The 25,254-nt window shown below is 40.2% G+C and overlaps 2 protein-coding genes across 2 annotated transcripts; one reads left to right on the forward strand and one right to left on the reverse strand.

Annotated features, from left to right (window-relative positions):
• Positions 1 to 798: 798 nt before the first annotated feature.
• On the forward strand, positions 799 to 2,807 carry LOC131223459 (pentatricopeptide repeat-containing protein At5g48910-like). Its single transcript, XM_058218885.1, has one exon. It carries the CDS (start codon positions 891 to 893, stop codon positions 2,787 to 2,789), a length of 1,899 nt encoding a protein of 632 aa, XP_058074868.1. The 5' UTR covers positions 799 to 890; the 3' UTR covers positions 2,790 to 2,807.
• Positions 2,808 to 9,235: 6,428 nt separating this feature from the next.
• On the reverse strand, positions 9,236 to 21,535 carry LOC131224204 (probable disease resistance protein At4g27220). Its single transcript, XM_058219742.1, has 2 exons — positions 21,017 to 21,535; positions 9,236 to 12,508 (listed from the first exon to the last, which is right to left on the reverse strand). The coding sequence occupies exons 1-2, from the start codon at positions 21,533 to 21,535 to the stop codon at positions 9,236 to 9,238; spliced, it is 3,792 nt and encodes a 1,263-aa protein (XP_058075725.1).
• Between the last annotated feature and the right edge of the window lie 3,719 nt (positions 21,536 to 25,254).

Genomic DNA, 25,254 nt, shown 5'->3' on the forward strand with positions numbered 1-25,254 from the left:
CATTATGGTGTCCCCAGTTTATTATCAGGCTATAACTATTCTGTCCATCCATTTTCCTTAATAGAGCTGAAATTTAAGCCCATCGTGATATATCTGGGGTGCAGTTACTTAAGACCAACGGTTAACCCAAAGCTCCAAGGAGCCCACCACAAATTGTGATATATCCACTCTATCCCATATATTCATCAACTCATTTTACACACGAGTTGGAAGAAGAGAGAGATCAAAAACTCAAAGTGGGTCATACTAAAATAAGCAGTGGGGATGGAGACGCCCAACATTTGAACCTTCTGGGCCCACCGTGATTTTTAGAATGGCTGTGACCGCCGGCACATAGATATCTTTGTGCCGGTAGCGGTGGGGGTCCAAAGATATGTCTGTGAAAAATCCCCTGACCACAATAGGACAGGATTTTAAAAATTAGGCTAATCAAACTCATGTGGGCCATACCACACTAAACAGTGGGGATTGAACGCCTGACAGTGAAAGAAGTTTCGTATCAAGATGATATTTGTGCCTACGGTTTATCTGATTGGTAATAATTCTATGAACGGTTTGGATGGTATATAAACATCAAGGTTAGGAAGGTTTCAACGGTGGACGTTGCTGTTCGCACTATTTTGTCTCACTTTTTAGATAATACGGTTCTAAAATCGTATGCGAAACGGTTATATGTATACGGCCCAAAATAGGTGGATTATCTTAAATACTTTAAATGAAGGCGTGTTCTTGAAAATCGACTAAAATGCAGGCAGTTTCTTTTAATAAACTCTTTATTTTTTTTGTGATCATAAATCGCATCTGATCTTTAACTCAACCTCTTCCTGGGGACGAACCTCCCGCCAAAAAACACCCCATTCAACTCTCTTTCTCTCTCCTATCAAATTCAAATGGCAACAGCAGTAAAATCAATAGCAACAAACCCCACCATCCCCAATTATCGAAGAAATAAAAGACCAGATCGATCCAGGAGCAGCAGTAGCATCATATCCATACTCAAGATCTGTAAGAACATGAAAGAACTCCAGCAGATCCATGCCAATCTCATCAAAACCTCTCTCATCCATGACATGTCCGCCGTTAACGCCATCATCGAATTCTCTGTCATCCATGGAAATCTCCCCTATGCTCTATCCGTGTTTGAAACAACTCCGAATCCAACTCTCTTTGCCAAGAATTTCATGATCCGAGGCCACGCACAGAGCGAATTCCCTCTATCGGCGATAACTTTCTACGTTCGGATGCTGAGTGAAGGTTTTGAGTTCAACAAATTTGGTTTCTCGTTCTTGATCCAAGCATGTTTGAGATCACAAGCGGCTGAAGAAGGGAAACAAATCCACGGCCAGATCTTGAAGTTTGGGGAGATTGACGCTCATCTGGCAAGCTCCATTATCTGTTTCTACTCGGAAATTCAAGATCTAGACTCTGCTCATCGAGCTTTTGAGTCAGACCTTGGATCCATCGCTTCTTGGAATGCGATGATCGATGGGTATTCAAAATCTGGGGACATGGAAATGGCTCGGAGACTGTTCGATGAAATGCCCCAAAAGACACTAATTGCTTGGACGGCATTGATTACAGGTTTTGTGCATTTGGGGAGATTTATAGAGGCTTTGGAGGTTTTTGAAACCATGCAGAGGTCCGGATTTAGGCCTGATGAGCGGACATTAGTGAGTGTGCTTCCTTCAATATCTCACTTGGGTGCGCTCAGTTTGGGAAAATGGGTGCATTCTTATGCTGAGAATTCAGGTATGGAATCGAGTATCTTCCTGAGATCAGCACTAGTGGACATGTATTCCAAGTGTGGTAGTATAGAAAATGCACTAGAGTTATTTGAGAAGATGGGACCCACAAAACGGAATGTGGTGATGTGGAATGCGATGATTGGTGGATTGGCGATGCATGGACATGGAAGGGATGCATTGGAGCTATTCCAGGAGATGCTAGCAAGCGGCACAAAGCCTACTGATGTTACATTTGTAGGTGTGCTGAGGGCGTGTAGTCATGCAGGGATGGTGGATAAAGGGTTGAAGTACTTTGAGGCAATGAAGGACTTGTATGAGCTCGAACCAACAACAGAGCATTATGGGTGCATGGTTGATCTTTTGGGTCGTGCTGGACGGTTGCAAGAAGCGGAAGGGTTGGTGAGGAGTATGAGTGGGCAGCCGGATGTGGTGGTCTTGAAGACCCTTCTAGGTGCATGTAGGGTCTATGGGAATGTCGACATAGGTGAGCGCATTGGTAGAGAACTTCTTGAATTAGCTTCTGATGATAGTAGTTGTTATGTGCTTCTAGCAAATCTGTATGCATCTGTAGGCAGATGGGTGGATGCTGGCAAAGTGAGAAACTTGATGAAAGAAAGGGGAGTGAAGAAGATAGCTGGTTGTAGTTCGATTGAATTGGATAATGTGGCCCATGAGTTCCACGCAGGGGACATGTCTCATCCTCGGATCAAAGAGATATATGCTAAAGTAGAGGAGATGGGGCAAAGGTCGAAGGTCGAAGAAGGTTATACCCCTGATACCTCTCAAGTGTTGGCTGATATCGATGAGGAAGAGAAGGAGACTGCATTATATCGTCACAGTGAAAAGTTAGCAATTGCTTTTGGCTTGATAAATACTATCCCAGGCAGCACTATACGCATAGTGAAAAACCTTAGGGTCTGCCTTGATTGCCACTCTGTTACAAAACTTGTATCAAAACTTTACGATCGTGAAATCATTGTTAGGGATCAAAACCGCTTCCATCATTTCAAGAATGGAGTATGCTCGTGCAATGAATATTGGTGATATCTATGTTATGGTACTCATGGGACTCTCTAGAGATCTGAAACCATCCATCTGAAAAATATCACAGGCTGTTCATTTTTTTGAAGAGGAGAGAATTGGATGACAGGCCGCACATGCTGGTATGTGTTATTCATAAAGATAAATGGACATGAGTGCTCATTCACCAAATGAAGCCCATGAAATGGCCAGAGTTTCTTTTGATGTGCTAATTCATAACTTGAATGTCCAGTAATCACAAAGAGTCTGTACATGAAATGATCCAATTTAAAATTCTGATTGAAGAGGATAGTGTTTTCAAATAATGTTTGTGATCAGTAATAATCCAAACAAATTAAAAGGGTCTTTACTATATGGTGTCATTGCAAGTCTCATGCTAGTTAGGCCATGAGCAACTGTGAAGTTCTCACTGTGATAGTTGTGGCTGCCATCTCTCCTCATCAATTCCAGGTGCAGTAAGAGCGGTTTGGTTCATACACTGTCAACTTCAATTAGTCTGCAACCTCTGGAATGTGATGGGATCTCTTTGGCTCTGAAATGGGGGACATCTTGTACAACTGCGCATCAATTGCCATCCAATTACAGGCCAAGGTTTGTGGCTAACCGCACTTCAATTAGCCTAGAGGGTCGTGCATCATTGGATCGGCATGGCTCAAAGGATGTGTATAACTACACTTCTAGTTTGTGGCTTTCTAGTTGATGTCTCTGCATATGTATATGTTTCATGATCTTACCTATGGAATCACACCGTCGATTGGATTCCAGAAAAATTAATAGCAATAGCCAAGCCGACAGTTACTGTAGTGGCAGCCGTGGCAACCACCTCTGCTGGTCCCTCTCTTTCCTGTGAGAAGAGATGCAGTAGCTAGGGTTGTCAACAGCTGGGTGCACCCAATGGGTATGCCAGCCTGGGCCAACATGGGTCAGGTATGGGTGTAGCTATAAGGTTGTGGGTGTGGGTTTGGGTTATTTTTTAGCCCGGTTAATGAATGAATCAGGTGTGGTTATACTCTTAACCCCACCAAACCTGATTATATAAATCAACAAGGGAATTTTTCAAAATACTACTTCATATGGTACTTGCATCTTGATACCTTTCTCAAAAGGTTTTCAATAAGCTACCGCATTAATTTAAGTAATTATCATTAGCGTATCTTCGGTTAGATCTCTCAATGGAAGTCTGAGGCTTGAGTTGGCCTTACCATGATGTTTATGTTAAATCCAGCACGACCACCAGGTGCATCCCCCTTGCTAGGCCTGGGGCTAAAAAATCAGCCCCATCCATGATTCAGGTGGACCACATGATTGGAAACAATGTACAAGGAAACGCAGACCCTCCAAACTATTTCCCTTGGTGTGGCCCACTTGAATTACGAATGAGTTTGATTTTTTGGACCCAGGCCTAAATTTTGGTGTGGTATCTAATGGTTGGAGTGGATTTCATCTATCCATAATGGTGATCTTGTAAAAATCAAGGGTGGGCGTCTCTCTCCTAACTATTTCCTTTGGTGTGGCCAACCTAATTCACGTATCAGCCTGATTTTTTGGCCCTGGTCCTAATGTGGGATTACGCATATAATGGTTGGAGTGGATTTCACATACACATCACAGTGGGCACCCTATCCAATTATTCCCAATTTCTGCTGAGATATTAAAAAAATAATAATTTAGGCTACATCCACCCTTGATTTTTGATGGGCGCACTGTTTTGTGTATGTTTGATCCACTCCAACCAGTAGACATGTAATCTAATGTTATGCCTAGTACCAACAAATTAAGCTAACATGTGATTCAAGTGGACCACAGTAAAGGAAACAGTTGAGAGAGATGTCCACCCTTGAATTTTATGAGGCCCACCATGATGATTATATGAAAGCCACTCTAACCATTAGATGCCACACCAAAATTTAGGCGTGATCCCCAAAAATAAGCCCATCTGTGATTCAGGTGGACCACACCAAGGGAAATAGTTTGGAGGGTGAACATTGCCCTGTACATTATTTTCAATCTTGTGATCCTTTCAAATCATGAAAGGGGCTGATTTTTGGGTTCTGGGCCTAACATGAAGTGACAACCCGGTAGTTAGAGGTGGATTTCACATAAACGTCATAGCCAGGCCCACCCAAACTGCCAATACAACCCTAACTTCTGTTTAGAAATATGAACCCTAATTTTTGTTAAGAAATATGAGAAATATGATGGAGGTAGTCCGATGATAATTACTTAATTAATGAGTTGGCTTGTTGAAAACATTTTCAAAAAGGTACCGAGATGTAAGTACTATATATATATATATATATATATATATATATATATATATATATATATATATATATATATATATATATATATATATATATATATATAACAACAGACCTTCTAGATCAAACTTTACGCATGTGACCCATCTGAGATGTAAATTAGCATGTTGTAGAAGTGCTAGGATTTGTAGAATTTATCTACTAAATCAAAAGTCTCCATGTAGAATTTATGTACCAAATCAAGAGTCATAATAAAATGTGGAGTTATTTGATACTCGGGCTGTGTATGACGCTCGATACACAAGCACTCAGAAATTGTACATGTGACAAACAATAACTCAACGAATACCAAGTAAATTGTGGAAATCATAGTCGTTAGGTAACAATCCCAAAATTATATTGGTCAAACAATCCTAACTTCTAACACTTGTTTGTTAAAATAGGACCATTGGATTTTTATTTTTTTTATTTTTAAAACCTTTAACCATCCCAAAAACATTCACCAATTCGAAATAACATGCTATCATATTCTATATTTTCTGTTTTGTTTAAGAAAAACTGTAGTTTTTTTTTTTCTTAATCTCTACTATAAAATGTAATCTTCTGAGAGGAAATGATGTGTGAATGGGTGATTGTTTTAAATTTCAAATCATAAATGGGTACTTGATACCCTAATGTGTACACCAGCACTCTAGAGGTTGTGGGTATAGGTGCCCATTTGAGGCTCGACATCGATATGGGTATGGGTTAGTACCCATTGGTGGGTATGGGTCTGAGTACCCCTATACGCCCCTACCTGGCCAATTGACACTACTAGAGGTAGCCGTGTTTATCTTGCTGTGAGAGAGGAAATAGGTGATGGGTCTCTTGAGTCCCTAAAGAACAAGAAGATGAAATATAGTGGGCTTGGGAAATAGGCCATCATATTAAAAGGTGAGCCTGCTCGTTTTTTGGCTTGATCAAGAGGATTTTTGCATCCTTTTGGCCCAATTTTTGTACATAGTGGGCCCCCACTCAGTGAAAGCCATGCACAACACCAATTGTTGTTTAAGTGTTGTCTACAGTTTTCTTAATTATGTGGGCCCAAGTTTGGGTTTCTGCTCATTTACCATCATCATAGCCTTTCAATGGTTTTTGTGATATTATTATTTGGACATTCATTTGCTATGAAAGGGAGACCATCATATGTTGTTCAATGGCATCTAGATAACTTGTGCAAGGCCTATGTTTATGTGTAAAAGTGGGCGGCCCAAAACCGCGCTCAGTCTCTCTTGAGAGAATCACTATGGAAACCTTAATCGGCCATTTGTGGGCTGATCTAGGACAGGATTAAATAGTTGCGAAGTGTTTTTTGACAAGATCTTTCCAATTGTGTGGTCCCCTTTTGTGATGAAACACTTGGATCTCTTGTGAGATGATGATCGATGTATGCACCCATGAAAAAAAAAATTTAATAATGAAATTTTAGGTTTGTGAAACATGCTTATGGATTTTAATATTGTGATAATCTCTAACTATATTGTTGTATGGTGGACCCCATCTTTTCCAAGAAGATCCGCAAAGTGTGGGCGTCATCATGATCTGAGTTTCTCTTTCTAGATTCTTAGATTGCATATGTGCGTGCATCTTAATCCTATCCATCACATAAATCATAGATTTGAGCTACTCATCTCTCTGGTTCACATCAATGATCAACAACGGTGATTGTATTTATTGATTCCATATGCATTATCATCCCTGGATTCTTATAATAGTTGAAATATAAATGTTATGATTCAATAGGCAGATATGTTTAGACCTTGCCTCTTTATCTGTGTGAATCCTTAAACTCTAGCGCTAGATGTAATCACCCTCTGAGGTTGGGCATAACCTGTGTGGGAGCTTGTCTCTATCACCAAAATGATACATGCACCCATAATGAATGGTTGCATCTTGCATATGTTATACAAATAATTGCTGTAGAAGCATTTTATTCATTTTATTTTGAAAACTTGATTTTTCTGTATTGGATAGTCGCACTTCTAAAAACTTTCCACATGGGCATATGTGCATTGTGAAAACGTTTGAGAGGCAGTGTTTGTGGGGCTTGCAAACCTCACACCATTACAGTATAAAATCTATTTGGAATATAGGTTTGGTGATGTCCAAATGCCTAATTGAATTTTTCACCATATTTTTTTCACATGCATCCCCGGTTTAAATGTTGATCCTTACAAGTACAGTGCACTTCCTCCTCCTTTGCTCGATTGGATCACGTCTTTTCCCACCTTGTATGCTCTGTATTTAGTGTCCATATTTGGAAAACCAGTCTTCCAACATTTACCACAATAGATCCACTTGAAATTCATGGCACTATATCATAATTTTATTAGGGCCAAGGGGTGAAAGCTTCCAAATTTTCTTTCTTGGTACTTTCAGACTAAATTCTGCCTATATTGTAGGTGCTAGCATCCAAGTGCATCTTGTGTGCTTTATTAGATCTTTCAGCTTCTTCCTGGGAGATGCGCTTATATGCTCACCGAGTTCACACCTTCGTCTCCTGCTTTGGGTGCCAGACTAGTATTGTTTCAAAGCACCACAGGGGTCTCTTTTGAAGCTTACTAATGCTCCGTTGGATACATCTAGCCACCTAATCCTTGCAACAGAGCTTCCTGGCCTGGGATGTGGGTTCTCCTTAGTTAAGAGAGTGGGTGTCTTCTCCTCTTTTGTATTTTCTGTCCTTTATTTTCCCCCTTTGTTCTCTCCTTAACTTGAAGTGTGGGCTTTTGGTCCTCGGCCCGGGGTGTGGGGAATTTTTTCTTCCCTTTTCTTTTTGTCCACAGGGGCTCCTGCCCTCTTTTTTCTTGCATTTCTTTGGGCTTTTCCCAGAGTAAATAATAAGAGAGTCTTTCTTACTTTCCAAAATAATAATAATAATAATAATTTATTAAGGTTATAGTCCCTCGTATGATTTTCAAACTGAAAATTGTTGGAAAACATATCTGACAAGGGATTATAAAATCCTAATGTGCTTTTTTTTCTTTCTAAACATTGTAAAATGCAGCCCGTGGCTTAGTGAGGTAGGCCTTTCATCCATTAGTCACCACTTTTGATGGGCTATGCTCCTGGAAATTTCATTCATAGAAAAGTATTAACTTTTTTATTGTGACCCTTGGATAAGAAGGGAGTGTGCCCCTGCATCCCACAAACCACCTCACTCGAGCCCATGTGAAAATGTCCCTGCATTAATCATTTCTAGTGAGAAGTCTCGAACACGAGACCTCCTACTCTAATACCATTCATGGACTGCTTATATGGTATAATTATGTGAGGGCATACAGTTTCTCACTGGAACTAGGCATGGTAATGGACCAGCTTCAAGACAGGTCTTTTTCCAAGCTCTAGCCATGCTTCAATGTAAGATATTGCGGCAGCTGGCCAGAAGTCTGGCCCATTTAGTAACCAGGATTGATTATCACGCAATGATCTGATCAACTGGCTGAAATGTTAGGTCCATGCCTGACCCACAAAACCCCATCTGCGGTTTAGCCCATTTCCTGCCTTAGTTCTAAATGGTTTAGCAACAATCCTAACTAAAAATGGTTTAGCCCAACAAACACAACAATGAAATTACTTAAGAATTACTGTCCCTAACATTGGCAATACGATACATTTCTTAGCTGAGTGCACACACAATCAAACTCAAACCTCAAGCAACAATAGTCAACAATCAACAACAACAACAACCACGACAACGATAGTGCTCATACTGTCACACACACAAACACACACACACACACACACAAAAAGTGGTTTAATAAGCTCACAAGCGTGTGAATCCTGCCATGCACATGCCATGCACGCACGACAAAATGGTCTGCATGTGTGAAATCCAAGCTTTCAATTTGGTGGAGGACACTGATTAGATTTTATGGGCCTACAAAATCAAGCTATTTCACTCCTCAGGCAGGTCACAATATAGAAAACAAATCTACGGCTGAAGCAATTCTTTCTAGCCATCCATTTGTCTTACACACCGTGGCGCAATTGAGGAGCGAAATAGTTAGGCAAGGAGATCTAAACAGCGAGTCATTCCTGGTGAAAGCTGAGACCTCCCACGCGGGCCATTTTGTGCACGTGTGTGGGCTTAGGAGACCTTATGAAATTACAATACATGGTAAAAAAACGAAAATAAAACACATGAAGAGATCACAGTGACCGATGCAAACGCTCGAAATGGGACTTGACGGTGTCGTCTCCGTCCCAATCTAACCCCTCCCACCATTTCCAGTCTGCCCTAATGTTTTGCAGCGAGGGTACACCATAGCGTCCTTCTTGTAGAGGCAGCAGCTTGGTGAGCTTGGGACATCCCTCCACATAAATTTCTTCCAACGAATGCCAATCCAGTTGTAGTTGGTCAGCTCTTCTTTGTCCTCTTCCCCCACAGATACGCACCAGTTCTGGTAGGTTGCTTAAAATCAAATTTGTTAGTTTAGGAAGGAGACCCTCATTGTCTAGCACCTCTGATATTATCTCCTCTACTCCTGGGCAGTCTTCTATGCAGAGAAAGACAAGATTGGGGAGACCCCCCTTCATCTGCACGGATGAGAAAACAGTCTTCTCCAAGCCATGACAGTTCCGAAGATTCACTTTTCTCAAGTTTTGGAGTGTTACCACCATCCCCATCATCCAAATACTCTTCATGTATAGTAGATCATGAAGAATCAGGTGTTCGAGTTTGGAGAGTAGTCCATCTTGTTGCAGCAGAGTCGGTCCAGCAAACACATGCTCTAATCCGCTACATCTCTGCACGTCGACTTGTTTTAGGTTCTCCATTCTTGGCAATAAGCTAGATGGAAGTAAATGGTTTAGCATTGGGCAGCCACACACATTCAAGAACATTAGTTTCTGAAAACATGTGGCAGGAAGTGATCCCTCATCATCAGACACCACTTTCTCTAGCTTTTCAAGGTAAGATAATTCCAACTCCCGTAAATTCTGTAACGTAATTTCCTGAGACTCCTTTGGACTCAAAATGCATTCCATATCTTTGCAGCGGTATATGAAAAGATATTCCAGACTTTGGAACCCTTCAATCCCACTAAATGTCTTTAGTCCCTCTTGAAAACATAACCTTAATCTCGTCGTATGTGCCAAAAATGTCCTAAACGACTCAGGGATATGATTGCAACAAGTAAGCACCCTCCCTCCATTGCATTCGTAGCTGTTTTCCATATTGATTCTGAATTGAACTTCGTCGTTCTTACTGACTTCGACTGCAAATTCTTTGTAACCTGATTGGTACATGCATAAAAGAAATTTCTTTAGGTTTGCCCAAATTTTAGGCTGAGCATACTCTTTCATGAAACGGTCAACATCCGCAATCCAGATAAACAAACAGGACAGCTTTGTCAAAGATGCCACTTCAGACAAGGTAGCATTGCTGCTGCTGCTGCTGCTGCTTGCATCTTCCCCTTCAACCTCCCACTTGCTAAAGCTGTTGTACATCTTCAATTCTTCCAAACGAGTCAACCTTGATATGATGGCACGTGGTACAATTGCTAGATTCTTAGTATGTGATAAGTTCAATCTCTTAAGGCTGACCAATTCCCCAATTTCTTCTGGCAACTCATGCAAGTCTTTGTTATAGGAAAGATCAAGGGATTCAAGCTGGTTCAGTCCCTCAAGTGGCGACAGACAACCCTTTTCTTTAAATCTGCAATTACTCAAATGAAGCACCTGTAAGTTCTTCAGGTTTGACAGTGATGATGGCAGGCTGCTAATAGAAGTTTGGCTTAGATCCAAAACCCGAAGGGCTTTTGGACCTTTCAAAAACCAATCTGGTATTTCGCTCAACATCCCATTTTCTCCCATTAGCAATGTTAGCAGTTCAGGGCAACACATCCCTTCCTGCAGCTCTGTTTCACTCCGGAGGAGAGAAATCCTCTTGTATTCACCCCACTTTTTCCCTTGTGGCAATCCTTTCAATCCTACACCAGCTCTTGCCAAGGATTTATATTCTTCATCATCTTTTGATGCAATATAAATGGCAACATCTCTAACCACATCGTGCATCTTTACAAACCCTTTGTCATCACCTTCTAATAACAAACAAGAAGCTTTGAGTTGTTCAACCCAATAGTGCCCTTTGTTCATTGTTTCCTCCAAACTTTCAGCATCTCCCAGAAAGCCTTCCCCTTTCCAATATCCGATCATGCCATCCACATCAATGTTATAGTCTTCAGGAAACAGGCAGCAAAACAAGAAGCCAGGTTTCAACTCAGGAAGTAGACGGTCGTAGCTTACTTTGATGGACTGGTACACCTTACCTTCCATGCCTTCGATTTCGCTTGGGGCAGACTCTTGCAGTCGTGAAAGTACATACTTCCACACCCTAAGATCTCTCACACATCTGAGTGCCCTTCCTAGTGTTACAATTGCGAGAGGAAGACCACCGCATTCTTCAAGAACCTCCCTTGCCACTGTACACAGTGAAAGTTCATCAACAACATCACCTGCCTTTTCTTTGAATAATTTCCATGAATCTTCATCTGAGAGCACCCTTACCTTGACATTAACCTGGGTTTCCATCTGTCTGCAGACAACTTCACTTCGTGTGGTGAATAAAATTTTACAACCCTCGGGGAGATTATCATATGGAATTCCTACATCGGCAAGTTCAAGTCGCTCCCATAAATCATCTAATATGATGAGGAATTTCTTCTTCATCAATGCATTCTGTATGGTATTTGCTCTAGAGAATTCAGAATTTTCACTGCTGCTGGGCCCATTCCCAAGGTTCAGACCCAAGTTCCCTGCAATGTCACCTTGGACCCTTTTTAAGTCCACGTCTTTGGAAACAATCACCATTATGACTTTATCGAAACGTTCAGAGCCTTTCATCCGATTGTTCACATTTTTCACGAGGGTAGTTTTACCTACTCCCGCCATGCCCCACACACCAATTATTTTGATATTATCATTATTTAAAGCATCTGTGACATCTTTCATAACTAGTTCTGCTGATGTTAGACCTGCGATCGATGGAGTATCCTGGTTTATGACTGTCGGAAGGGGAGAGGCCGTTGTCACCCTCTCAAATTTTCTTTCTTTGAGGTGCGTACTGATGCTCTCCTCCATCTGTTTTGCCTGCTTGCTTATTCTGTAACGCCATATCAGATTTGGACAACACAGGCATCTCTTGTTTTGTCCTGCTCCCTCCTGGATCCTATTTGCTGCTTCTTCCATGAGAACAGCTCGTGTTAGCCACAGAGTAACTTCCTCAGTTTCTTCTTCGCCTTTGGAGCAGCCGGTCCTTACCAAATTCTGTATGGAACTTTTCTTGGCCACTAGTTCTTCACGGCAGTCTTTCAAATCGTTAACATTGTCATTTAAATGAACAAGATAGCCCACATGTTTCTTAAGACAATTGCATAAACACTTTCCAATTTCCATGATGACTGAGGGCACTGCTTCCATTTCCTATTCAACACAAATGGCATTATAAACAATAACAATCAGGTTTGAGACATTGCGTAAGGAGTTTGTTTTGCCTGTGTCGTGACTGATGATCACCAGCTTGTCACCCCATTGGGCTGCATGCTGATGGTCTGATGACCAACAACATTCCTTCACTACATACTATATATCAGTCATTATAACGAACTTACCAATGGATTATTCTGACCATCATTATATGCAGATGAATGTAGAAATGAAAAGAAAGTTTTTGATGGCTCACATCCAACTTCAAAAGTAAAGGGTTTGGATTGTTTTTGAAGTGACATTATTCCACAATAGTTCATTTATATCAGCACTTAGAAGATGGGTTGTTCAAATCATAAGATCATCTCTACATGTAGGCCCTGAGGTGCAACTCATGCTCACCTTCCTGAGACGGAACAATTCTTCTCTCTCTCTCTCTCTCTCTCTCTCTCTAAAAAAAAGATGGGCGTTAGCGATGGAAAGGGAATGATATTTGTTCCTTTGATGACTAAAGATTCTTAAAGCTGAGGACCCAGCGGCTAGAGTCCCTGACGACTGTGTGGTGCATAAGCTGAGTTTTGTGGTGCCCATCTAAACATTAAGGAATAAATTGGTAGATGCCTAAAATTGAGTTCATCTTGTTGTAATTAATGGTAATTATGTATTAGAGAGAGTTTGAGTGGCATTAGTGCTTACAGTCAGAAGTCTTGATCCCAATGGAGCAGATAAAAACTGTTATTTATTTTTTATTTTTATTTTTTTAACAGATGCACTCACACTCATGCACTCACACCACAGTGGGATTTCAACACAATGGGTACTCGAACCCATGACCTCCTGTTGAAACTCTTGTAAGTGTACCACTGAGGTAGTTGATGGCTAGATTGACATGGGTAATTTGGGTGATCTGTTCTGGGACCTGGAGTCGGCAGCGATGATCCCCTCAAGGGCAGCATGTTTTAGGCCATGAAGGGTATGGAAGCTGCCGACAACATGAAGAATCAGGATAGGATTTTTTATTTGTTATAATCTTCACAATCTGACAATCAAGATTTGTTACTTGATTGTGATTTTTTAATTTGTTTCCAAGGGGGCAAATACCAAAATCCTTTTTTTTTTTTTTGGTTGTTGTTTTTTTTTTAAAAAAAAAAAAAAAGAAAAAGTGGTGAAGTCAAGAATTGTGGTGACGATCCAAATTCTAGAGGATTGAATCATAAGATGGGTTCAATGTTTGAAATATCGGTATCACGTTACGTATCACACCCTTGGGATACAGATGATACATATAGGTTATCGCATGGGATATATATCGGTTGTATTGCGTAATGTATCGTTGTTGTTGGAAACATGGGGAAACATTAGAAATTGGTTGAATTTTTCAACAAAATTTCAAGGATTGTTAAAAAAGACATCAATACACACTTACAAATCAAAACATTATAAAAATCAAGTGCACATAATAAGTTTTCTTTGTATGGGATCCTAATCTATGCGTTGTCTAACTGAATTAATGCAAGTATATTCAAAGTCTATTTATATAATTTATAAATGTAAGAAGACGTGTGGAAACACAAGTAATACATTCAAAAGCAAAAGAAGAATTACTAGATTAGGTTACATGTTTGATTTTGATTTTGATTTTTTTCAATTATCCGCAACTTGTTCTTTCTCCTCCAAATATTGAAATCGAAGTTCCCAATTCATGATTTTTCATGCCATTCAAAACATGAAAAATCATGGATTTGTAACAATTTAACAATGATTTAACATGATTTACAGAAAAAAAGATCGAAAAAAAATGCTTAACGGATTGAACATGTGGGATATATCCCACTACTTGTATGTTTCATATCGCACAAGTGGAATACATGATATATTGTGGGATATATCGGTCGATATCATCAATATTTAAAACACTGGATGGGTTATACCATGAAAAAAAAAAACAAAAAAACACACTACCCAAAAGCATCCAAATTCGCATGAAGCCTATTTGATGATTACATTGGCTAGATATTTCTTGTTCTTGTTAATGCATGTTGAGAGTTTGTACGGTGGACAGTTAGGATGCCATATACATACAATGAGCCCACAATTTTTTACTCTACCACTTTTTTAAACAAAAATAATTGAATGCATTCTGGTAATTGCTCTATTTGAAAAGCATCTCCAGGTAATTTTCATTCCTTGAGACATTATTATGTAAAATCCCAACTCCTGATGAATTTTGCATTAAAAATCCCTTGTTATTATGAGTAGAGCTGTACATGAGTCGAATTAGCTGCGTCAGCTAGCTCGACTCGACTCAGAAAAGCTCGAAATTGGATTCAAACTGACTCGAGTTGGTTTTTGGAGCTTGAAAACATTTTGAGCCGAGTTTGAGCTTGCCCAAGCTTGACTCGACTCGGCTTGAATTGACTCAGATCGAATCGGCTTAGTGACTTGGTTATTTTTATCTTGATGTTGCTTACCAAGTGTTTAATGAAATGACTCAACTAAGTGTTGTTTCAAATTTGTACATTCTCCGCAGAATTGGTTGGTGGCGAGGAAAGAATGGATACAAAACAAATCACTATATAAAAAAATTACAGTATAGAACTGCCCTCATATTTTATTTTTTTATGCTGCTTGATGAGTGTTTGATGAAATACATGTGAATTGTTGTTACTGTTTTGCATTATGTGAGAGATTGAAGAGGCATTATATGTGTTTATAATGTCTCACATGCTCGAATTCAGCTCGAACTGGGTTGAGCTGCTGACTGAACTGAACTGAGCTGGCCAGTTAGGCTCGAAAATCGAGCCAAGCCGAGTTCGAGCTGGGGTTAGCTGCTGGCCGAGCCGAGTCGAGCCGTGCCAAGCTCAACTCGGTTCAACTCGCTTACAACTCTAATTATGAGGTTTGCTATGCCGAGACTCTTGTACAATCTATCTCATCTCCACGGCATTGCACATGCCAAAATGTTAGCCGATTGTATCCAATATGCCAAAGGATGTGAAGCATGACAAAAACATGGGTCGATACAGCACATGCCTGCGATCAGGTTGCATTCGATTATCAAACCTTAGCCATTTTGAGGGTGGACTATTGATTTGATAGGAAAATTTTGTTCTCCTTCATCTAGAGGACAATTTCATTATTGTGGCCACTGATTACTTCACCAAATGGATAGAAGCAAAACCTATGATGAGAAATGGTCATTAAGAGATTATTGAGTTCATTGAGATTCATATAATTCACATATTTGGAATTCATGAAATGATCACGATGGACCGAGGTGCACCTTTTTCATCTAAAGAAGTCAAAATGATGACTGATCAATATAAAATTAAACTGTTACTCATCATCTTATTATGCTTAGGCCAACAACCAGGCCGAGGCTAGTAACGTGGTCATTAAGAATATTTTGTGCAAGATGATTAACGAGAATCCTAAAGAATGACATATTAAGTTATCGGAAGCTCGTTGGGCTTATCGAAATTCGTATCGAACGAGCACAGGGATGAGTCCATTTAGGCTTATGTATGGACACAATGTTGTGTTGCATTTGGAGGTGATTGTGCCATTATTAAGGGTGGCTTATTAGGCTAGTTTGACCCAGCCAAGTTCACGGAGGTTATGTTGGTCAAACTCAAGAACTTAGATAAAATGCAACTGAAGGCATTGTATTCTATTGTATCCAACAAAGCTTGGGTCACTCGAGCGTATGATAAGAAAGTGAAAAAAAAGGCTTTTGGAGAGGATGTTATGGTTTGGAAACTAATATTGCCTTTCAGAACCAAGGATGCCAAGTTCCGCAAATGGTTGCTCACTTGCAATGGACCATTTACAGTGGTAAATGTTCTCCATGGAGGAGCTTATATCTTTTGCGATATGGATTGAAAGATCGCCAAAAATCCTATAAATGGTCAAATTTTAAAGGTATATCATCTTAGTCGTCTATGAGAGATATGAACACATTAGGCCAAATAATAACTAAATTAATCACGAATAATACATAAAAGACTAAAATAGGTCATAAGATACAAATAAAAAGAAATATATATTATAAGGCTGATGAAAAAACAAAATGCGGCCTTAGCTGACTATATAGAGAGAGAGAGAGAGAGAGAGAGAGAGAGAGAGAGAGCCAAGGCGGACTTGCTTAGAGGGTAGGGCTGGGGTGTGCTCCATCATATTGTATTCATGGAATCCATTCCGCCCATTATAGCCAGACATGCTAAAATTATTCATGAGGCTCATCAATCAGTCGGATTCATGATTTAGGTGTGTCAAACAAAGAAAACAGTGGATAAGGGAATAACTACCATTGAATTTGTATTGGGCCTACCATGATGTTTATGTAATATCCACTCCAACCAGTATCCACCCAGTGAAGAACCATACATGTGAACCAAATTTTATGCCCATAAGTGATTTATGTGGCCCAAACTGAGTGAAATAGTTTGGATGGCAGGCATCACCTTCACTGTTTCCGCTAACGTGGCCCACCATAAATTATAAATGTGGATGATGTTTGAGCCCTATTACCAAATTGTCATCACACGCCGCCATATGTTTGGAGTGGATTTCACTTACACATCACATTGGGCCACCCTCACACCTCCCTCAGTTTTCCACCCATCTCTGCATGTTGACCAGACGGTGCTGGAGGTATAACGTGGGCTCCACCATAATATATGTATATTTTATCCACCGTCCATCCCTTTTTTCATATCATTTTAGGGCATGACCCCAAACATGAGAAAGATCCAACTCTCAAGTGGACCACACCACAGGAAAAGGTGGTGATTAAATGACGACCATTAAAAATTTTCCCCGGAGGCCTTATGAGTTTTCTATCAAGCTGATATTTGTTTTTTCCCTTCATCCAGGTTTGTATATGACTTAATCAATACAGTCGACCTAGGAAGTTTTTAATGTTGGGCGTTCAATCACCACTGTTTTCACGCGGTGTGGTCCATCTGACATTTGGATCTGGCTCAATTTTTAGCTAATGCTGTAAAATGAGATGATAGAATAGATGGACAGCTTGAATAAAACAAATACATTATTTTGGGGCCATGACCACCAACTAGCAATCCAGTATGTGAAGTCACCCAAATCCCTGATCCAAGCGGGTAATATGAATAGAAACAGTGCACAGGGCACTCACCGTCCAAACGTTTTCACTTGGTGTGGCCTACATAAATCACCCATGGGTCTAAATATTTTCCCTAGCATGCATTTTCATGAATCAGCTAATGGTTGGAGTGGATAATTTCATGTATATATCACGGTATGCCATGTAAAGATTCAACAATAGGCATTCGCTCTCCCACTGTTTCTCGTAGTGTGGCTCACTTGAATCACAAATATTCCTGTTTTATTATCCTTACTACTAAATTTATATTACAAACCAAATGATTGGAGTAGATTTCATGAACTTATCATGGTGAGGCCCACTTCATCCAACCCAGCCCTACCCATCCAAGTGAGTCAGCATAGGAGCGCACAATGGCATCTACGGTAGGGTGCGCAGGAGACCACCAATCTATATATATAGAGAGAGAGAGAGAGAGAGAGAGAAAATAGAGAGAATTTCTTGGTCATTTATCAAATGGTTAGTATTACCTATTGAAGCGTTTCTTGAGAGTTATTGTTATTCGACTGTGTACCATAGCTAATAGACAGCCAAATTAATGCTCAAACATTTTCGATCTAGTATAATAATTTTGAATTTTTCATTTTCTCATCAATTGATCAAATGGTTAGAATCACCTTATCAATTCACCCAAGGCCTATTGTCAATCAAATGTGGAGCATGCATAATAGATGTCTACACCAATTATCAAACCTTTCTCAACATAATTAATTTGGAGCATCCATTTTCCTAACGATAGGTCTGATGGTTAAAGTCACCTTATCAAAAATGATTTTCATCCAAACATTATTTAAAAATAAAAATAAAAATAATAAATCAGAGAGGAGGAAAGATAGAGAAACAGTAAAATTGTTCATCAAAAGACTATTTGAAAAAATAAAATAAAATTAAAAGAGAGAACCATGGAGGAGGAAAGATCGAGAAAGGACCGTACCTCGGTTTGAGAATAGAGAATACTGATAGGGAAGAAACCAAGATGGGTGAAAAATGTTACAAATAGCAATGATTGAGCTTGCCTTTAGGAAAGTAGGGAATGACTTGAGAGTGGATTAGGTGAGACCCTGGCTTCACCCAGGAAGGTGCAGCCCTTACCGTGGAGCCCACCTTGATTTATGTATTATGTATCCATACTGTCCATCTGTTTTTTCAGATCATTTTAGTGCATTATTCCAAAAATAGATCAGATCCAATTATCAGGTGGACCATACCGTAAGAAGCAGTGGTGATTGACTGTTCTACCATTAAAAACTTCTTAGGTAGCAGATTAATGTTTCTGTGGTTTTTATTTACTATAGAATTTGTTGATAAGGTCACATAAGCCTGGATGAGGGAAAAAAAACAAATATAAGCTTGATCCAAAACTTCTATGGGCCGTTAATGGTCAGTTGACCACTGTTTCTTATGGTATGGTCCACCTGATAATTGGATCTGCTTCAATTTTGGGGTAATGCCCTAAATTTATCTGAAAAAAATGGAGGGACGGTGTGGATGCATAATAAATACATCAAGTTGGGCCCCACGGTAAGGTTTGCACCGTATTGGGTCCGGCCGGACCGCTCTCGAATAAGTCTTTCCATGCTCTATTGCATGAGATAACATAGACACTTTAGACAGGGAAGCGGATCACTACGCTTAGCGTACTGAGTGAACTCCAACATGATTTATGTATTTCATCCGTTCCGTCCATCCATCTTACCAGATAATTTTAGGACTCCGGCCCAAAACTGAAGCATATACATGTTCAAATAGACCACACTACAGTAAACATTTGAATTGAACGTTTACCGTATAAAATTTCTTGGGGGCTACAGCAGTTTTGGATCAAGCTTATTTTTATGTTTTCCCTTCATCCATGTCTCTATAATCTTATGAACAGATTGGATGACAAAGAAACATCACTTTGGGTCCTAGAAAGGTTTCAATGGTGGAAATCATTATTCCCACTGTTTCCTATGGTATGATCCAATTGATCTCTGGATATGCTTCAATTTTGGGCTAAACCCCTTAAATTAGATGAACAAACGGATGGACCGCGTGGATAGACCACATACATTCAAGGTGGGCCGAACTGAGTTTACTCAGTACGATGAGAGCGTACGCAATCCGATTTCATTATGAGTGTGTCCCTGTCCAGCCGTGGGACTTTATACTCAACCCAAAACGCGCCCTGGTCTAACCCACCTGGCTCAGCCCAAAGCAGCCTGAAACCGACACTGTTCATAAGAAAGTAGAATATCCGGGCACTCTTGCTTTTTCTTTTTTATTATTATTATTATTATTATTATTATTCTTCTTTATTGACTTGACTTGAATTGCTTTTAGCACCCTGGTCGGCTGTGAAGAAAACGCAATAACGTAGGAGGTGGATATCCTGTGGAAGCCTTTGACGGGAAGTTCCTAGGTGGGTCCATCGTGATGTTTATGAGAAATCTATCCCATTTATACGTTTTGTGAGATCATTTTAGTACTTGGGACAAAAAATGAGAAGGATACAATACTAAGGTGGGCCGCCCTAAAGGAAAAGGTGGGTAAGGAAATTCCTAAAGTTGAAACTTTCCTGTGTTGACAGTGATTTTTACATGCCATCCGTACTGTTTATAACGTCATTCCTACTGAGATAAACTGAAAACACAAATATTAGCCTGATTCAAAACTTCTTTGGCCCCATGAATATTTCAACTGTGGACGTTCAATCCTCACGTTTTCGGCCCACTTGAGTAATGGATCTGGATTGTTTTTGGTCCCATGTCCTAAAATGATCTGAAAAACGGATGGACCGGGTGGATTTCTCACAAACATCAGGGAGGACCCCACCTAGGTTTTCTGCGCAGTAACCTCTTGTGTAAGGCTTCCCCCTAAAATCCGCCGGCAATCATTTTTGGACATATGTATTATTTCCCTTCCACCTTTCATTGGGCTGGATTGGCACTCGATATTGTGGAAATCAATCCGAAATTGATATGATGCTAACGTCAGCAATCTATGTACATGTGTATCCATGATGCTCTGATACTTTACAATAATCATACTTTTATGTCATCCAATCTATTCATCCGATAAAATCATAGTATTCCAAAAACTCAAGTGGGCCATGCTACAAGAATCAAGAGTTACGGACGAATGACGTGCTGAGGTGATTACCATATTCCTCGATCAATAAACGCCTTGAATCCATAATTTTTATTTTTATTTTTTCGAATCTCCTGAGAATTTTAATTAATAAATAGATACCCAAAATAAACAAGTTTAGCATGGTTAAATAACTTTAAACAAACTCTAAAAATAATTAAAAGAGTTCTAATAAAAAAAAAAAAAATCTGAAAAATGCATAAATTTTCGCCGTTTGTCGATCTATCGTCGACCAGACGAAGATGCCACCTCATCCAAAGCGCGATGTTTATGCTGCTGCTTGTGTCTTCTCCTTCAACCTCCCACTTGCTAAAGCTGTTCAACATCTTCAACCACCCACGTAGTACAAATGCTAGTTTCTTTGTAAATGACAAGTTCAATCTCCTAAGGCTGACCAATTCCCCAATTTCATCTGGCAACTCATGCAAGTCTTTGTTACAGGAAAGATCAAGGGATTCAAGCTGGTTCAGTCCCACAAGTGGTGACAAACAACCCTTTGTTTCAAACCTGCAACTACTCAAATAAAGCACCTGTGAGTTCTTCAGCTCTGAAAGTGATGTTGGCAGCCTACTAATAGAAGTTTTGCTTAGATCCAAAACCCGAAGGGCTTTTGTCCCTTTCAAAAACCAACCTGGTATTTCGCTCAACTTCAGATTTTCTCCCATTAGCAATGTTAGCAGTTTAGGGCAACACATCCCTTCCTGCAATTCCTCTGTTTCACTCCGGAAGAGAGAAATCCTTGTATTCACCATCCATTTTCCCTTGTGGCAAGCCTTTCAATCCTACACCAGCTCTTGCCAAGGATTTACATTCTTCATCATCTTTTGACATAATATAAATGGCAACATCTCTAACCACATCGTGCATCTTTACAAACCTTTTGCCCTTACATTCCAATAACAAACAAGAAGTTTTGAGTTGTTAAACCCACTAGTATCATTTGTTCATTGTTTCCTCCAAACTTTCAGCATCTCCCATAAAGCCTTCCCCCTTCCAGTATCTGATCATTGTGGGATCTAATCTATATGCGGAATAGGCCCACGGATCTGTCTGTGCATGGGACATGGCGATCAGGGGTCGGATAGCTTACCTAGCTGAGACGCCGCCATGGAAGCCGGATAAGAATACCAGAAAACCTGTAGAGCTTAGGATCTTCCTCTCCTTCACACCCTTTCTGCAAATCAGTAGATGGGACTCGAATTTCTGCTGTTGGTGTAGGATTGGGGACCCAGCTCTCTTTTATAGAGTCTGTGGAGAGGGAGTTTGAAACCCATCACAACTCTCTCTCCCATGCTCCACGTTGTAGCATCCTAGTTCAACTCAAACTGCTATCTGCGTAAGACAGCTATAGCATTCCAGCCCTAGTACGCATAGCTGCGCAGATAGACTGCGCAGCGCATCACCTGAAGTGGGGCCCACTGGTCTACTCAATCATCCAGTCCAACTGTATAACAATCCAGACCGTTGATCAGTGAGGCCCACTAAATAGAGTTCTTACATTCTCCCACTTGGGCCTCATTGAGCAATGTCAATGATAGTCATGTATATAATAATTTTGTAAACAAGTTTTGATATTTTAAGAAAATATCTAAATGGTTAACCAATGAAAACAGTTGGATAATATGAGTAATGCTATTCAATCTGGTCCATCAAAACAGTCAGTATCGAAATGCGGTAGTCATCACAACATTTAATTTAGGCGAAGTGAGTCTAAGCGCGATCACAAATACTTTCAATCTTAACGACATAGATCACGAACTAGGAAATGTGGTATAAGGATTACACACTTTAGTGTGATAATATGTGTCTATCCTTAAGAGGTCCTGAAGCTTTTTCATGTCTCCAACGAGTCCACTTATTTAAAATTTGCGCATATATATAAATAAGCAGAAATAAATCTTTATATCAAAATCATCCAAACAAACTGTATAAAACGAGATCTCTAAGTGTCTGTGAAAATCAAAGTACGCTCAACTCCCACTAACTGAAAATATCTGTGGGATCAATGACTCCCATGGATGTTACATGCTCCTGAAATGGCGTGATAGGGAGCCCTTTAGTGAGCGGATTTGCAATCATCTGCTTAGTGCCGATGAATTCCACGGACACTTGATGATTCTGAACTCTTTCCTTTACAACAAGATACTTGATGTCGATATGCCTCGACCTTGACGAATGCTTGTTGTTACTAGAGAAGGAAATAGCAGCCGAATTATCGCAAAATATTCTCAACGGTTTCGGGATATGCTCCAGTACTCGCAAACCTGAGAAGAAACTCTGTAACCATAGTGCCTGATTAGATGCCTCATGGCAAGCAATAAATTCAGCTTCCATAGTGGATGAGGCTGTGGTAGATTGTTTCACGCTTTTCCACGACACAGCTCCTCCCACCATCATGAAGATGTATCCTGAAGTAGACTTCTTAGTATCGACGCAGCCTGCGAAGTCTGCATCTGAATATCCGATCAACTCCAACTGATCAGACCTTCTGTATGTGAGTCCGAAGTCTTTTGTTCTCTGAAGATACCGTAATACTTTCTTTGCAGCTATCCAATGTTGCATTCCTGGATTAGATAGATATCTTCCCAACATTCCAGTGACAAAGGCAATGTCCGGTCGCGTACAGACTTGAGCATACATGATGCTTCCTACTACTGATGCGTACGGAAATTCTTTCATTCGATTCTTTTCTAAATCATTCTTTGGACATTGAAATAAACCAAATTTGTCGCCCTTCACAATGGGGGACTTTCCTGAAGCACAATTTTGCATGCCATACCTTTCGAGTACCCTAGCAATATAGGTCCTCTGTGACAAGCTGAGCAGTCCAAGTGTTCTGTCACGGCGAATCTCAATGCCAATGACGTAAGAAGCTTCACCAAGGTCTTTCATTTCAAACTTTTGAGATAAAAATTTCTTGGTGTCGCTCAACATCCTGGTATCACTGCTAGCTAACAGAATGTCATCAACATACAAAATCATCATAACGAACTTACTCCCACTAGTTTTAATGTAGATGCATTCATCTGCAGTGTTTTCTACAAAACCATATGAAGAAATTACTTCATGAAACTTAAGGTACCACTGTCGCGATGCCTGTTTCAACCCATAGATGGATTTCTTAAGTTTGCAAACCAAATGTTCTGGAGCCAGTAGTTACAAAGCCTTCGGGCTGCAACATGTACATATTCTCATTTGGATCTCCATTGAGAAATGCAGTCTTTACATCCATCCGATGTAACTCTAAATCCATATGAGCTACAAGAGCCATTATGATCCCGAATGAGTCTTTCTTGGATGATGAGAAAGTCTCCTTAAAGTCAATGCCCTCACGTTGGTTAAAACCCTTGGCAACAAGTCTGGCTTTATATCGTTCGACATTACCTTTGGAGTCCCGTTTGGTTTTAAATATCCATTTACAACCAATCGGCCTTATTCCAGTGGGTAACTCTACAAGATCCCATACTTTATTATCCTGTATGGATTTCAACTCATCTTTCATGGCATTAAACCAACGAGAAGGATCAGTACTTTGTTTGACTTGTGTAAAGGATTCAGGATCCTTTTCCACCCCTATGTCAAAGTCGTGTTCCTGTAAGTATACGATGTAATCGTCTCGATTTACAGGCCTTCTCTCTCTTTCAGATCTTCTTAATGGTTCAGCTTGTTGGGTCCGATCTTGATTTTCCTCACCAGTGGTTTGTATATGAGGTTCTATGTGGTGCTCTGCAGTGACTGCAGAATCGACTGCATCATTAATGTCCACGTGATCTGGATTGACTATGACAGGAGTCACAGTCCTTTGTTCCTCAAATACAAAATTTCTTATGTTCGTGCTCCCACTGTTTTCGGTGTCCTCAATGAATCTGGCATTCCCAGTCTCAACAATCCTGATGGAGTGGGAAGGACAGTAGAATCGATAGCCTTTTGATCTTTCTGGGTATCCAATGAAGAAACAACTTATGGTTCTAGGATCAAGCTTCTTTTCATGCGGGTTATAAATTTTGGCCTCAGCAGAACAACCCCAAACATGTAGATATCGGAGACTTGGTTTTCTCCCATTCCACAACTCAAAAGGAGTTTTGCTTACTGCTTTGCTGGGAACCCTGTTTAATATATGAACTGCGGTTTTGATCGCATCACCCCACAGAGATTCTGGTAATGTTGAATTGCTGACCATACTTCGCACCATATCCATAAGGGTGCGATTACGTCTCTCAGCAACTCCATTCTGCTCTGGAGTACCAAGCATAGTGTACTGAGCAACAATGCCACAATCCTGTAGGTATTTAGCGAATGGCCCTGGATTGCGTACTGATTCGTCATATCTGCCATAGTATTCACCACCATGGTCAGATCTGACAACTTTAATTCTCTTATTGAGTTGATTTTCAACCTCGGCTTTATAGATTTTAAAAGCATCTAGGGCATCTGATTTCTCACTGATAAGGTATAGGTACTCAAAACGAGA

The sequence above is a fragment of the Magnolia sinica genome, chromosome 13, assembly GCF_029962835.1.
Source record: "Magnolia sinica isolate HGM2019 chromosome 13, MsV1, whole genome shotgun sequence".
Lineage (NCBI taxonomy): Eukaryota > Viridiplantae > Streptophyta > Magnoliopsida > Magnoliales > Magnoliaceae > Magnolia > Magnolia sinica.

Excerpts from the sequence above, each read along its gene's own strand:
- LOC131223459 (XM_058218885.1), top strand. The coding sequence starts at position 891 with ATGGCAACAGCAGTAAAATCAATAGCAACAAACCCCACCATCCCCAAT.
- LOC131224204 (XM_058219742.1), bottom strand. The coding sequence starts at position 21,535 with ATGGTGAATACAAGGATTTCTCTCTTCCGGAGTGAAACAGAGGAATTG. Across the intron at positions 12,509-21,016 it reads TGAGGTGGCATCTTCGTCTG|GAAATGGAAGCAGTGCCCTC; the intron begins GTCGACGATAGA and ends TGTGTTGAATAG.